This window comes from Varanus komodoensis, unplaced genomic scaffold, assembly GCF_004798865.1.
Source record: "Varanus komodoensis strain SLA01 unplaced genomic scaffold, ASM479886v1 scaffold12, whole genome shotgun sequence".
Classification (NCBI taxonomy): domain Eukaryota; kingdom Metazoa; phylum Chordata; class Lepidosauria; order Squamata; family Varanidae; genus Varanus; species Varanus komodoensis.
The window spans coordinates 8,507,428-8,523,582 of NW_025335349.1; the positions used below are offsets into that span (position 1 = coordinate 8,507,428).

General features: G+C 44.1%; 1 protein-coding gene across 6 annotated transcripts in view; it reads right to left on the minus strand.

The window, feature by feature from the left end:
- Nucleotides 1-16,155, minus strand: part of COL12A1 (collagen type XII alpha 1 chain) — a 137,550-nt gene that overhangs the window by 23,766 nt on the left and 97,629 nt on the right. For all 6 annotated transcript variants that reach the window (XM_044421608.1, XM_044421613.1, XM_044421614.1 and 3 more), the window contains 6 exons: nt 14,763-14,927; nt 13,024-13,062; nt 12,789-12,927; nt 11,740-11,882; nt 8,702-8,811; nt 736-885 (listed from right to left, as the gene is read on the minus strand). In XM_044421608.1, coding sequence (XP_044277543.1) covers nt 736-885; nt 8,702-8,811; nt 11,740-11,882; nt 12,789-12,927; nt 13,024-13,062; nt 14,763-14,927 — 746 coding nt within the window. The remainder of the gene's footprint in view (nt 1-735; nt 886-8,701; nt 8,812-11,739; nt 11,883-12,788; nt 12,928-13,023; nt 13,063-14,762; nt 14,928-16,155) is intronic.

A 16,155-nucleotide genomic window follows, 5' to 3' on the forward strand; every position in this document is an offset into this window, starting at 1 on the left:
GCCACTTCAGCCACCCAGTTTCTATGCGTGGACCAATGAGGAAAAGGCAGCTCAGAGAAGCAAGGAGTTATGCACATTGGGATTGAGTTTCAGGCCCAGCGGCTGATGGGATGTGCGCCAGCAGGAAGAGAACTAAGTAGGGAGGATGGAAGCCATGATAAAATCAAAGCTACTTGAATATCTGTCATGTTGGTCATGGTAAACAAACAAACAAACAAACTGCAAAGCATTGTTATTGTGTTGTGTGACTGCAACCTTTGGGTCATATAGTACCTGTGACCAGTACTGGGATGGTGAAAAAGAACAAACTTATCCACCATAGATTGAACATATGTCCTAATTTAGTCAAGACTGATCTGGTTCCATGCCATAAAGTTGGTCCAGAACCACTCAAAACATACAGTCAATTTGAAGATATTATAATATGTGTGAGAGAAATAGCAATAGTAGCAACTGATTGTCATTATTTTAATGCATCAGGTGAAGTAGGGTTTCACAATGAAAATCAATGCCACAATATATTTCTCTTTATGATGCCACAATTACAATCAAGTGAACTTATTATAGTTCATGGCAACAACAGCTTATCACCATATATATAATATTTCATGTAGCTATGTTTGTTTCCAAAAATGTAAAGACATATATTTATCATTCATGCAAAATATTATGCAGTGGGCTTTCAATATTTACTCTGGGCATGCTTTGAACTAATAAATGAATACAATTACTTACTGTTGCTGTTTTCCTTTCCCCTTTTTGTAGTTTACCAAGTATTTCATAACCATCAGTTGTGATATTTCCACTCTCCTTAATTGGTTTTTCCATGATTTCAACACAGTCAATGTAGATCTTAGCACTTGTGGGTGTTATGACAATATGGATCTGTGACAAAAATATTTAGACACTGCATAACTAAGAACACACAAATCTTTTTTATATATTTTAGGAAGAATTTTCACTTTAAAATGCAGTTAAGCACATACTGAAGTTGTGGAACTGATATGCCCATGAGTCCTTCACATGCAGGAGTTTCTTTCTTGAAATAGGTAACACTTCAATACACAAAGTTGTTTCCTGCACTGAAATGCGTTGCTCAAATACTGAAGCACTGCATTTCTTTTTTACAGAGCATACTTGGGTATGGTTAAGGGTGTGTAGCTGTCCTTACAAATGGATGATGCTGGCCCATACCAGCTATGCCTTTATTAATAAAACAACCACCAAAGATAAAGCCAGAAGGACTCGACGGGATTTTTGTAATTGCCACTTGTTGAAAAACTTGATTTTTCCATGTTCTTTTTCACATACCATTTTGTTGGATTTTGCTATACTCTGCAGAAGTTCATAAGAGCAACATACCTCTTCCATTCATTAAAAAAAAAACTAGGCAGAAGAGATTGGGTGAGCTGGATAGTATAAAATTTCTCATGTTTACAATTTTGGTCTCAAAATCAGAAATAATAGATTCACTAATCATAAGGTTTGGAAGCATCTGCTACTGACAAAGACTAGCAAGAGATCTCTTTCCAAAGAGTTCAGGTCTGCTGCTTAAGAAAGACAGAAAACATAAATCCCAGTGATTTAAATAACTGCAATTATGCAGAATAATTATCTCTGTTATTCAGTATAAATTTTAAAAAATAACTGTATGGGTAACAGCATATTTTGGGAAGTTTGGAAGTCCAACAGTCTTGCTTTATATACTCTTGAGCAAAAGCCCTGTTTGGGTAAAAGGAATAAACTTCTCTTATATTATATATATATATATAACAAAATTTTATGGGACATGCATCAAAAGTTGAATAATACAGTTAAACCACCAATCTATGAGAAATAGGAAACCATTCTAATCTTGTGTTCAGCTTCCAAACAGAAGTTCCTTGCCATTTTTCAATTTCAAGATCTGAAATCATATTTCTGTGCACTTTTTTAGTTTACATGTAATTACACTTTGCATAGTTGAATCTGCAGGAAAGTAAACTGCACTTCAACAGATGTTTGCATTCAAGATTTATCTAACTAAAACTTTCCTCATAATTTCAGAGAGTCAGCATATTTTTTTTTCCCCGGAAGTAGGTCCTACTGAAATTAGTGGGGCTTAGTGAATCATGCTTTAAAAAGTATGTGTTGTAATATCTAGCATCCAAATGTTGAAAGCAATATCATGCCCCATATTTTGCCTATTTATTTGGGGTTTTTTCCCATTTTGAGGCTTGCTGCATTCATAAAGTGGCTTGAAAGATTACAGAATGCCTGAAAATATAAATCCAAGGACACACAGCGGTGGCGGCAGCAGCAGCAGCTGCAGCTCTATAAAGTACCTAATGCAGACTGCAATGAGCACGGCTTCAGTTTTTTCTTTTAATGACAGTGGTGTTGCAACTATGTGTATCCATTGCAAAGGGGTTTCCATTCAGCAGTCCCTCTCCCTAGTACCCACCATCCTAGAGCCAGTGGGTACACGAAGCCTATAGCATGGGCCAGAGAGCAGGACCTCAGATGCTGATCTTAATGCTTTAATGATTTTAATGCTTTGGTAGGAAACAGATACACTTTCAGATAATGTGGTCCCAAAGCAAGTAGGGATTTAAAAGTCAAAACTAGGACCTTGAACTGGGGCTAAAAATAAATGGGCAGCCAAAGTAAGTAACTAAAATGGATGGGCTAAGATCGAAGCACCTAGCTTCTAAAAGCTTTCCAGCTGCTATATTCTGTACCAGGTATAGTTCCAAACAGTCTTCAAGGACAGCCCCACAGAACGTACATTACAGCAAAATAACCCAGGCACAATTAAGGCGGTCATCTCACTATGATAAGGCTGCACATGCTGAACCAGGCTGAGTTGGCCAGAGCACTCTTGATAACTCATATCCCCTGCACAGACAACTCTGCTATATTTGCATTAACAGCAGTGGGCCTTTTCAGTTCCTTGCCTGGCCATTCACTTTTAGTATCATTTAGTAAGCGAGCATAGCTTTGATGAAAATAGAATGCTAGGATAAAGCCTGGGAATCAAACTATATGTGGGCAGTAATTCCACAAAAAGCAGCTTTTGGGAAGCCAAGCTTTTGGGAAACTCTTAATGCCACAAAAAGCAGCTTTTGGGAAGCCAAGAAGTGGCAGAGTTGTGAAGTATTATGACCCTGTGACTTGTTGCTATTTCCTCATGCAAAGTTGACTTGCCTAAAATGGACCTCCCTTTTCTCTGAGAGAGGGCAAAATATAAGGACCTCACATCTTTTCCCCCATGGGTGGGATGTCACCTAGGAGTCAGGTTTAAGTACCGAAACAGAATAAATATGAAAAGGTTAAGGAGCACAACTCTTCCAGTCCTCACCCCCCTAAGGTAGGTTTTCATTTTTGCTTTTTTAGTTAAAAAAGTACTGCAAAAAAAAAAAAAAAATCACAGAACTTCCTTCACATGTCACTGGGCCCATAATGGCAAGACAAAGAATAAAAACCATCTGTTCCTATAAGAGTTCTTTGACGGGATTTTAATTGCTGTATTACTAAGCCAACATTTTCCCCAACAGACTTTCATCAGCTAGCACTATAGCAATGCTACTCAAAGTCCAAAAAAGGATGCCAAAGCAAATTTTCCACAAACGGCCAAGATTAAGTTAGCTATTTTTCACTTCATTCAATGTATAACCCATTGAATGAATACCACAAAAATATTTGACATTTTGGCAGGATTAGATCTAATTTTTTTAAAGTTTGGCATATTTTAACATAGAATGATTTTAAAAAACTAAATAGCATTTCAAGATCTGTTGTATTTCTCTTTTGATGCAGCAGAGCCACTTAGATTTTTCCCACAGAACATATTCATTTCTGCGTACACTGAACTTAGAGAAACAGATGTATGTACCTTGACAGGTCCACCATGAGTTTCTATGTAGCTTTACTCCTTGCTTTTGGTATCTGTTTCAATGACAGGTGCACTGATATATGCATAATACTCTGCAACCCATAAGAATATCCCTATTTATTTAAGGGTGTGTGCAAAGGGATGAAACTAACATTGCAGCACAAACAGTGCTGTGCACTGGGATGATCATAATCTCAGATGGTTGAGTAAGTACTTGTCTATACGTTACAGTGTTTCCTGTCTCCACTCACACTGTTCAATAAAACTCATCACATGAGCCACCTCTATGATGCACCGTGTTTCCTTGAGCCTTCACTGGACAGCTGCCATTGCTATGGAGATCAGACAGGGTAAGTCATTGCATCAGCCTCCCCCAACCTGATGCCTTCCAGATGTGTTATGTTACAACTCCCAGTGTCCCCAGCCAGGATTGGCCATGCTGGCAATGATGGGGGCTGTCAGCTAGTGTACCTTGCAGGGAGCTAAGTTAGGGAAGGCTGTATCACATGAAAACGCAAATATGGGCTGGGTTGCAAAACGTAATAGCTAGAAAGCAAGAAAACTACTGCAAGGATGTTGATCTATGCAGGTTGCCTATCTAGAGCAGCACTGGTGGTTCCCTCTCTTTTGCTTTCAAACATCCTTTCTAACGAAGTAGCCAGTCCATAGCCAGGGAAAGCAACATGTCATAGCAGTTTACTTATGAAATCGTAGCAGGTCCAGAGTATTTACCACCTTTTAGACACAATCCGCACAATCCTTTTAGACACAATCCGCCGCGCACGCGCCCGAAGACCGCGCGAAGACTGCGCCGCGCCGCCGACTCCGCCGCTACCTGACTGCCCTGCCACGCCCCTGCACACGTGGCAGGTGTGCCCGGACGGGGTGGGGCGTCGGGTGGCCGGCGGCTATAAAGCGCCGCAGGGGGGAGCGCCGGCGGGAGGAACAACACCTGGCAGGAGACCGCGCCCGCGCCTGGGAACCGCACCGCGCCCAAAGACCGCGCCGCGCACGCGCCCAAAGACCGCGCCGCGCACGCGCCCGAAGATCGCGCGAAGACTGCGCCACGCCGCCGACTCCGCCGCTACCTGACTGCCCTGCCACGCCCCTGCACACGTGGCAGGCGTGCCCGGACGGGGTGGGGCGTCAGGCGGCCGGCGGCTACAAAGCACCAGCAGCGGCCGGGGCCGGCGGCCAAAGGGCGTCGGCCAAAGGGCGGTTTGCCGCCGTTTGGGGGGGCTGTTCGGGGGGAGCTAGGCTGGCCAGGGGACTTGCTCTTTTGTTGTGGCAGTCCCTTCTGTTGAACGGCCAATTTTAAATGTTTTATAATTTTAAAGTGTTTTAACTTGTTTTTATGGAGTCGTCCCTGGCCATGTTGCCGCCTGCGTTTCCTGGGGAGCGCACTGGCGCCGCCATTGGTGTGGTGATGGGCAATGGACGTAATAGCGGTGGGGGCTTAACGTGTCCGCATAGAAGAAGGAGGGACAGATGGCTGACACCTGTCCCTACTTCTGGTTTTGCTCCCAGCCAGAAGGTGCCAGGGAGTCTTGTCAGTTGCCCCTCGGGCCTGACGGTGCTGTTGTGTAATGCCAGGTCGGCCAATAACAAATCTGCCCTCATCCATGACTTGATTGTGGATGAGGGGGCCGACCTGGCCTGTATAACGGAGACCTGGGCGGGAGAGGGGGGGGATGTTGCCCTCTCTCAATTGTGCCCGCCCGGGTATATGGTCCAGCACTGTTCACGGCCGGAGGGGAGGGGAGGGGGGGTCGCTTTGGTTTACCGGGCCTCCATCACTCTCACGGGACTTCCTGTCCCTTCGAGACCAGGGCTGGAGTGTCTCTACTTGGTGTTGGGCGACCGAGACAGATTGGGGATTCTGTTGGTGTACCGTGCACCCTTCTGCCCAACAGTCTCCCTGCCTGAGCTGACGGAAACGGTCTCGGACCTGGTGTTGAGGACCCCCAGGATGCTGGTCCTGGGGGACTTCAATATCCATGCCGAGGCTAGTTTGACCGGGGCGGCTCAGGACTTCATGGCTTCCATGACGGCCATGGGGCTGTCTCAACATGTCACCGGCCCGACCCATGAACGTGGACACACTCTGGACCTGGTTTTCTCGACGGGGCAGGAAGAGGGTGGTCTGAGGGTGAGGAATTTATGCTTGACTCCCCTGTCATGGTCAGATCACTTCCTAGTGAGGTTTGTGCTCGAGAGCGACATCTCCCTCTGTAAGGGTGCAGACCCGATTGTGTGGGTCCGCCCCCGGAGCCGGATGGATCCGGAAGGATTCCTGAAGGCTCTGGGGGAGTTTCCGGCTGACAAGACGGGTGCTCCTGTCGAGGCTCTGGTTGAACTGTGGAATGGGGAGATGACCAGGGCTGTAGACACGATTGCTCCTAAGCGTCCTCTCCCACCGGGCAGAGCCCGCTCTTCCCCTTGGTACACTCCAGAATTGAGGGCAATGAAGCAGGTTGGGAGACGGCTAGAGCGTAGGTGGAGGAAATCACGTGATGAATCTGACCGAACACACTTAAGAGCCCACTATCGGGCCTATGCTGTGGCGGTGAGGGCGGCGAAAAAGAGACACTTCTCCGCTTCCATTGCCTCCTCACAATGCCGTCCGGCGGAGCTCTTTCGAGTGGTGCAAGGCCTGGTTCACCCAGGGCCAAAGGAAGAGCTGATTCCACCCTCAAAGGCCCGCTGTGACGACTTTGCCGAGCATTTTAGGGAGAAAATCGCTCAGATTCGTCACGAGCTGGATTCCACTATTGATTCAGAGGTTTTAAGGGAGACACCAACGCTGCCGTCTGGTCCAGAATTATTGGATGAATTTCAGTTATTGCGGCCCGATGATGTGGACAAGGTGCTTGGACGAGTACGTCCTACCACTTGCCTTCTGGACCCTTGCCCGTCTTGGTTAATAAAGGATTCCAAGCACGGGATTGGAACCTGGATCTTGGAAGTGGTTAACGCTTCTCTGAGGGAGGGTCGGGTGCCTGCCCCTTTAAAGGAGGCGGTAGTCCGACCGGTCCTGAAGAAGGCGTCACTGGATCCAGGGATGGCCGCTAACTATAGACCAGTGGCCAACATCCCGTTTCTGGGCAAGGTGTTAGAGCGAGTGGTGGCGGGACAACTCCAAGCACTCTTGGATGAAACTGATTATCTGGACCCATTTCAGTCCGGCTTCAGACCCGGGTACGGTACTGAATCTGCCTTGGTCGCCCTGTACGATGACCTGTGCAGGGAGAAGGACAGGGGGAGTGCGTCCCTGTTGGTTCTCCTGGACCTCTCAGCGGCTTTCGATACCATCGACCATGGTATCCTTCTGGATAGGCTGGCGGGATTGGGGGTCGGAGGCACCGCTTTGCGGTGGTTCCGCTCCTATCTCAACGACCGATTCCAGAAGGTGGTGTTGGGGGACTATGGCTCTGCGCCATGGCAGCTTTGCCATGGGGTACCGCAGGGTTCCATTTTGTCCCCTTTACTGTTCAATATCTACATGAAACCGCTGGGAGAGGTCATCAGGAGGTGTGGGCTGCGGACCCATCAGTATGCTGATGATACCCAGCTCTACCTCTCGTTTTCCACCAATCCAGGTGAGGCAGTGGCTGTGCTGAACCGGTGCCTGGCCGAGGTAATGGGCTGGATGAGGGCCAATAAACTGAAGCTCAATCCAGACAAGACGGAGGTCCTGTTGGTTGGCGGTTCGGGCTTCGGAGAAGGTGACCTGAACCTTGTCCTGAATGGGGTTGCACTCCCTCCTAGGGACAAGGTCCGCAGCTTGGGAGTGCTCCTCGACCCGGAGCTTTCACTTGAAGCTCAGGTGACAACAGCGGCGAGGAGCGCTTTCCTCCAGCTTCGGCTGATTCATCAGCTGCGCCCCTACCTGGAGTACGACTGCCTTGCAACAGTGACTCATGCGCTGGTGACTTCCCGTCTTGACTTCTGTAACGCGCTCTACGTGGGGCTACCCTTGAAGACGGTCCGGATACTTCAATTGGTTCAGAATAGAGCTGCCAGGCTGCTGACGGGGACTGGACGTTATGTTCACATGACGCCAGTTCTCCGTCAGCTTCACTGGCTCCCCATTGAAGTCCGGGCCCAATTCAAGGTGTTGGTAATGACCTATAAAGCCCTAAACGGCTTGGGTCCTGGTTACCTGAAGGAGCGCTTACATCCATATTTGCCCAGTCGCCCCCTGAGATCGGCGGGAGAGGCCCTTCTCCGGGAGCCCTCCGTGAGAGAAATTAGGAGGGTGGTTACTCGGAGAAGGGCTTTCTCAGCGGTGGCGCCTAAGTTATGGAATGCGCTCCCCAGAGAGGTCCGCCTGGCGCCGTCGTTATTTGTTTTTCGGCGCCAGGCTAAGACCTTTTTATTTAAGCAACATTTTAAATGCTAAATACAATTGAATTTTATCTGGCCAGGGCGGCTTATTTTATAATGTGAGTTTTAATTAAGATTATTTTATATGGATTTTAACTTGTTTTATCTATGTTGTAAGCCGCCCCGAGGCTTCGGCGAATGGGGCGGCATAAAAATGTTTTAATAAATAAATAAATAAATAAATCCTATGCCAATGTACTTGCAAAGAAGCCCCACTGAAACTAAGAGATTCTCTTCTCTGTAAACACGCATTTTGTACTGGACATGCTCAATATGTTATAATGTCATGTTCGTACAATAGGTAGTAATGGTATGAGCCCAATAATATTTGTTTAAATTAATTTATAAATCATTATGTCTATGAATATCTACTGACCAATGGGGGTGTCTGTTTTGAGAAAAGCACTGCTATTCATAATAATTTGCACGCAATTGTTTTACCTTGTGGAAACTCCCATAAAAGAGTGTCTTTACTTCTTCCCCTTCAAATGTCACGGTCTGAAGCTCTCCCCTTGTGTCCTTGTTAAAGAATGACAATACTTTGCTGGAGGCTGTGGGGAGGGAAAGACACTGTGTTGTAGATATGAACGATACACCACAAATATTTTTGTAAGAGAATAAAATATGCTAGCATCATATAGGTTAGTATGCCATGAAATGTGTCCCAGGCAGCAAAGAATGAATTACTAAGAGAAATGTAATAATTCCTGTTATGGATACTTATAACTCATTTGACTGAGACTTAGAACTTTTCTACAAAAGACTGTTAATCGACTCTTATCTGCTTTTGCTTTCACTGAAGAACTGAGAGCTGAGCCCTACACGGAGAGTGCTCCTTTCCCTTCTTTTCCACTACATAGTTCCTATATAGTACTGTAGTATAATAAAATACTCAAGTGAAAGAAGAGGCTTCTTTTACTTTTACATTTAACACTCCATTTTCCATGATCTAAAAAACCTTACCAGAAGTCCTCATTAAACACAGAAGTAAACTTGGAAGGTCACATAATCATCTAAAAGAATCTGTGAACGACCATTCATAGGGAATAACAAGCTCCCAATTGATGTCTCATGTAGAAAACTCCTCTGTATAAGTGTCTAAGCCCAATCCTAACTCCTTTGGATGGCTGTGTGTTTACAAAAAAGCTCCATGGCTGTACCTGTACCACTGCTCTGCTCTTGCTGGCTGTTGTTTAGTCACAAGGTCGTGCCCAGCCCATCGCGACCCCATGGACAACGTTCCTCCAGGCTCTCCTGTCCTCCACCATTCCTCGGAGTTCACCCAAGCTCACACCCACTGCCCCAGTGACTCCATCCAGCCACCTCATCCTCAGCTGTCCCCTTCTGCTTTTGCTGTCAATCGCTCCCAGCATCAGGGTCTTCTCCAATGAGTTGGAGCTGGCCATTAGCTGGCCAAAATATTTGAGTTTCAGCTCTTGCTGGCAGTATACTCCAAACTGAAGTGCTCTGGCCCTCTGAATCCAAAGCCCTTTCATTCTCTTTGGAAGCTCCTGATTTGGGCTTGTGAATGGTGCCAGTGGTGGGCTTAGGAATCTACTTTGTTTTTGCATTGGAATTCTTTCCACCCTAAGAGGAAAGTTGTGGGTGGGAAGAAGGCAATATATTTTTAGAGCTAAGAAACAAGGATACCTCTGAGCATATGCTCAGATTAGGTATTTATTTTCAGTGCCAGAGCTGAACTCACAACCACTCACACAAAAATTCATTCCTGAGTTCCCCCCAAACTCTTTTCTATCTCAACATCCTAATGTGATGACTGACTGAAAACCATTCAGCTGTCATTCGCCATCTATCTTCTGCCTATCCCTGAGCTACACCACCCTGGAGCTGGCATAATTAATCAATTCAATTAATCCACATAATTAATTTCACTGGCTTCAAAGGAAGGAAATTTAAAAAAAAGAGACTACCTACTGGTCTAAAAAGCCTTCTCCCACCACAGTTCCTGCACTGGCTGGCATCAGAAATGGTGGAGGTTCTACCACGTTGTTTCTCATCTCCCCCCCACCCCCACAATTAAAGTTCCAAGGTTATACAGAACTGGGAGCAAGTCCCAGTGAACTCAGTGAGATGTAATTCTGAGTGGACCATGCAGAGGCCCAACTGTAAATCATACATATAAATGCATGCTTGTTAGAATAGGAGTCACCATTTGGTAAAGCAAATAATGTGTGCATTAGAGCTTCCTCAGAATCCCAACGTTCATGTTTCAATGAAAATATTTTTCTATCCTTCTCGATTAAAAATTAAATGTGAAAATGCCATGACAGTTAACAAAAGTTTCTTCTAAAACTTTGGATGACAACCCCAGTGCTCATGTTCATTTCATACGATAAATTATTAGAGGCCTTGGTGCCCCAATAAATGACAACTACTATCAAGCTTTAAATGGGTAAGAAATATGGCTCACTGTTATAGAATGCAAGCCATCCAGCCATCCACATTTAGTAAGAGGAAATGGAGCCTGCTCATTGCAGATGGCTGAAAGGCGAGAGGGGGTAACTTGCGATTCCCAACTTGCCAGTTCTCCCACATCTCAAAACCCAGACACCACATGCAATAGCATGATTTAGGACCATTCCAGTCTGAATGAAGATTTGCCCAGTTTAAAGATGAAAGCAAAGCACTCTGGTGTATTTACTTATGCTTTTCACATGCCACCAGAATACGATGAACTACAGTAACATCTGGTATTAATTGACTGCTCACAAATGCTGACAAATAAATAGTATTTCCACAGCTGAAATGTTTGAAACGGCTGATACAAAAGGAAAAAAATCTGAGACAACTTTCAGTTAAGCAATGCTCACTTACTTTTCTGAGCATTTTAAAAAAATTGCTAGGCCCTTTGAAACAGAATTGGGGAAGCTTTTCTTGGCCTGGTGCCAGACTCTACCCTTGCCCCCAACCAATCCTGCAGTACAGAGCTCCATGCCTCTTTCTGCACAGACGTATGCAAAAATGGGTAGGGAAAGCAGGAGAGAAGGAGAGGGGCTGAGAGAGAATAGAGGTTCATCCTGGAAACAAGTGGGGAACCTCCACAGGTGAGATTCTGCCTGTTCACACTGCTTCTTTAAAGTCTAGCTTCAGAACAAAATTACTGGAAGATCTTTCTTAAAATTGATAGTCTTCCATTCCCTGAGAACAGATACTTTAAAACGTCAGATTAAACCACTGGCTGAATCATTTCATTAAAACAAAACTAGCTCTAGCCTGGCAAACACAGAGAGTGTACAACTATCCTTTTGCGCAGATTTCAGTCGGTCTCACAGTTAGCTGCCCAGCCAATCCCGCATGCTGAACAAATTTGTGACTTTTCGTATTAAATAATAAATGCATCATTATATAAGAAAAACTTTGATTCTGAAATATTAGGAAATGCCGAATGGAAACTAAGCTGTACATTTCCATTCACAGATTCAATTAATATGATATGGTAGGAGGAAAAGGATCCTTACGGTCAAGAACAACTCCAACTTGTGGTTTGTAATCTCTGTCTGTTATTTGCCAAAGTGCAAATGGTTCGGTAGTGGTTTCCGGGACAAGACGGAATAAAAATATGATAGTATAAGCCTTTGATAATCCATATGGATGAATTTCCCTGTAAAGGAAAGCATGAAAGCACTGCTCAGTAAACATGTGTGGAAAAAAGTTCAATAACCTTTTGAAAACCCAGAAAAGACCGTAGAAAAATGTCAGTTATATGTGTTATATGTTAATTGCATTGGAAAATGTATAACCAGAAGGCAAGGGGTGCTTCCAGATGGGGTATTCTTAACATTGCCATTCAAAAGGCATTGTGCATCTCTTCCATATATTTTCCTTCATAGACTTCTTCTGGGGGGGAAAAGATGGAAGCAGCAACAGAAGAAATGACAGGGTCAAAAGTACAAGATAATAAGGCTAGTCCTCCTGTAAAATTCAGTAAATGAGACAGCATGATTGCACAATAAAAATCTTGACTGGAAGCAAGCTACAGCTCAAAGTTGCCAATCACGCAAAATGAAGAAGACACAGATTCTTGCTCAATAGATGGCCATTCATTTTCCTGAAAAGAAAGGAGGCTGGTGTGTCAAAAATGACACAAAAGAACCTTGAAGAACCTACATTGTACTTGAGAGTCAAACAAGCTCTCACAAAAAAGGAAGGTTAATTTAAACCATCTGTGTTCTTCAGTTTACCTACTTGGATTCTCCCTTTCCCAGTGTTCCCACCCTAGTTAAAAGGATTGTGTAGAAGTGTGAATAATTTGATTCCAAAGCTTCTGCTGAAATAATTAAATTGTAAAATTTCAGCAAACAAATGATATAGCTCTCCCTTCTATAGTGGGGGATTGAAAACACCGGTGAGAAGACTGGGATGACAGAAGCATACACGTTAGGGTCATAACATGATAGGACAGAGGAGAGAAAGGCACAACAGAAGTCTAATGGGCACGTGAGCAGCATGTTGAGTGAATGGAGTGCAGGAGAAGTGGCCGTCGAAGAAAAGAAACAACACAACTTACATTGTGGGCTGGCTGACAAAGGCGTTTTTATGGAGCTTGTACGCCACATGACTGGGGAAAGATCCTGTCTGCAGTGAAACGCCTGGTACTGAAGCAAAATACTTCTCTGTTAAGTTGTAAGAGTCCAGCATCCTAAAGCCTGCAGGGAAGAAAACACAGTGGAGGAATTCAGAAAAAAAAGGAAGTGAGGAATGTTTGTATATAACGTCTGGGCTATTTGTATATAACTTCTTACCAGGAGCAGTGTATCCATCCAAGTACATGAGAGGACAAGCTGAAATGGAAGAAAAAACATGTCAGATGAAAGAAAAACAGAATTGCTGTTGTAGATGTATGCAGCCTTCCCTACTGGTGCCCGCCTGGTGTGCTGGACTACCATTTTGCTGGAGGTGGGAGGAGTTGTGATCCAAGCAACTGAAGACACCGGGTTTGAGGGAGGTGCTTGGTGGTTTTCAAAGAGAGGTCTGGCAGACTTACCTGTCCGAGACACTTTGGCTAAGGTTTGAAAAGTTTCGTGCACCTGCTGCATTCACTTGGGGATTTCTATGGATCTCCTATTTTCACTGCAACTTATCATACTGCACCAGATGCCACTCTGGACACAGCCTGTCTTCCAAGAAGTGAAGGCATGAAGGAACGCAGTGGGAAGGGGGAGGCTGAAGAGAGTGCCTGTGTGCACACAGGAACACACAGCCCAGAAGGATCTCAGCCTTTGTCGCTCACGGAACTGATAAACAAATGCATAGTGTGACAGTCCAGATTCCATGCTTGTGATATCAGCATTTTTAGACCAGTTGCAAAGCCTCAAGCCTCAGGATAATTATTTATTTTATGATTACATTTGTTAGAAGGTAAATGACTGAAGGAACAAATATGAATTAGTCTATCAGGGAAGTGTAAGTAAATCCTAAGACAGGACTTACACTGTTCCACCTATCCTCATAAGTAGACTTTCCCTTGGCTCAGAAAGCTGGAAATTCACAACTGGACCACAGTTTGATAATAGTTCACATCTGAGACGGTGTTCTGCTTATAAAGAGATTTCTCTTCAAAAGCTAAAAAGGTTTGGCAGCAGTACTGATAGATTAATATAGGAATATGTATTAAATTATTCCTATATCAGATTACTAGTACATTAAATATAGTTGTTTAAGTAGGCTAGTACATTAAATATAGTTGTTTAAGTAGGCTATTTCCAATTAAAGTTTATGTCCTGTTAAAATAAGTGCTCTCAAAAGGTACTACAGAATTAAAACTTTAAACAACTTTAGCTTAATTTACAAACTGGAATAGAATAGCAGTAGAGCTGGAAGGCCAATCAAGTCCAACCCCCATTCCACTTCCACGTGTGGTCTCCCATCTGGCTGCAGGACCACACCTTTCCAGCTTAGCAAAGCAATTCAATATGCTAGCTTGATTTATAACTATGTAAGCAGAGTAAGCTGATTTTATGTATACAGATTATATTGAATAATATGCATAACGCTTGGGGTTGTTATCCAGAGAAGAATGTATGACATCAAAAATAATAGGAAGTCCTTGGTACAAGCTCAATGCTATGCTGGCTTCCATGAGCTCAAAAGATGGCCTTATGCAAGTCAGTACATCACAGCCTGAGCTCTCCTTATGCAGACAGTACTTGTATGAAATACTGATGCAGAGTAGGAAGCTTCCTTAGAGTCAGTCAGTCCATCTTGCCCAGTACTGTCAACACTGTCTGCCAGGGGCTCTCCAGGGTTTCAAGCAGGGGACTCCACAGTCCTACCTGGAGATGCCAGGGATTGCAGCTGGGACCTGCGGCATGCAAAGCATCTGTTTTGCCTTTCTCCTTTGATGATACCAGCATGTGCAAAGAGGTCAAGTAAATATCTTGTCTCCTTAATGAAATGCAACATGCAGTGTGCTTTACGTAAATATGGCCTACACTGGACTGAAACTCATTCTGGAGATAGTGCAGAGAGGATATTTACTTACTTGAGGTAGCTGTCTCACAAACAAAGGTGATGAGGTTATCCTCAATCTTTGCAAAAGCATCAAAATCATCCACTATAAAGACATGACGTTCACTGGGTTTGCTGGCAATTTTGGCTAGTTCATGGTAATCCACATCAGCCACACCAATAACAAAGACACTGAAACCTACAAATGCAATATTAATTGAGTTAATATCAGTAGAGGAACATTTCTTCAAGTTCTTCTAGGTCAAAGATAGCACTAATCCATCACTTATATTAGGATGAACCCATGAAGCAGCACAAAGCTCTTAAGAGGGACAATGTTGTGTGTACATGCACATGTGTGCATCTACAGATGCAGGACCCCTTACATTTTAAATGTCCATGATGTAAGAAAAGGAAAGCATATTACACTGAAGAGGGAAAGAAATGAAATTTGTTCTGAAGAAAAGCTTACACATACAGCATGGTTTACACTGAGAACTAACAGCTATTTTACTTCCATATTTTTTCTCGCAGTTCTCAGACTATGGGATTCTTCCACCTCTTTCTCTCTCTTTCTCTCAATCTCAGAAGACTAAAATCCCCCATCAGATTTCTCCTTGTATGCGGTTATATTTCTTCTCTTATCACATCCCTGGGCAACACATCTATTTACCCATTTGACTTGCCTACTGCTAAGTCATTAAAACTTTTATTCTAGATCTTTGTTCTGAAAACAGATGTTGGCTCTTCAGAACTATTGTGGACGCAATTCAAGCTGTAGCATTTTGAAAGTCCTTGATATTTTTAAATGCTGCTGCCCACTAACAAACCAGCTTATAGGAGTACCCTGCTAGTGAAAGACCGTTACATCAGATGGTGAAATACACAACAGAAGTGACAGCTCTCCTGTGTGCTGGGTCTCATGTCCATATGAGGCTTTGAAAAGGTTTTTACCTCACTTTGACTTTTCTGCATTTTGTTGTTGCAACCTGGAATTGTAATGGGTTTCATTTACATTGCTACCGCTTCAAGTTCCAATGGTATTCAACACTGCAAAATATTTTGTTGTGGCAAACCTGGCACATGTTGATTGAATAAGTCTTCCCTTCCTGAGTCAATATTTGGTACAAGCATGTTTGGCAGCAATCACAGTATTCTTGGGTTAAGTCTCTATGAGCATGTTCATCTGGATCCTGCAATGGTTGTCCATTCTTCCTGGCAAAACTGCTCCAGCTCTATCAGATTGGATGGGGATCGTTAGTGAATAATACCTTTCAAGTCTTGCTGCAGATTTTCAATCAGGCAGGAGTCTGGTCTGCACTAGGCCATTCAAGGACATTCTGGTTCTTGTTTGTAAACCACTCCAGCATTTCTCTGACTGTATGTGTAGGGTCACTGCCCTGCTGCAAGGTGAACCTCTACCCCAG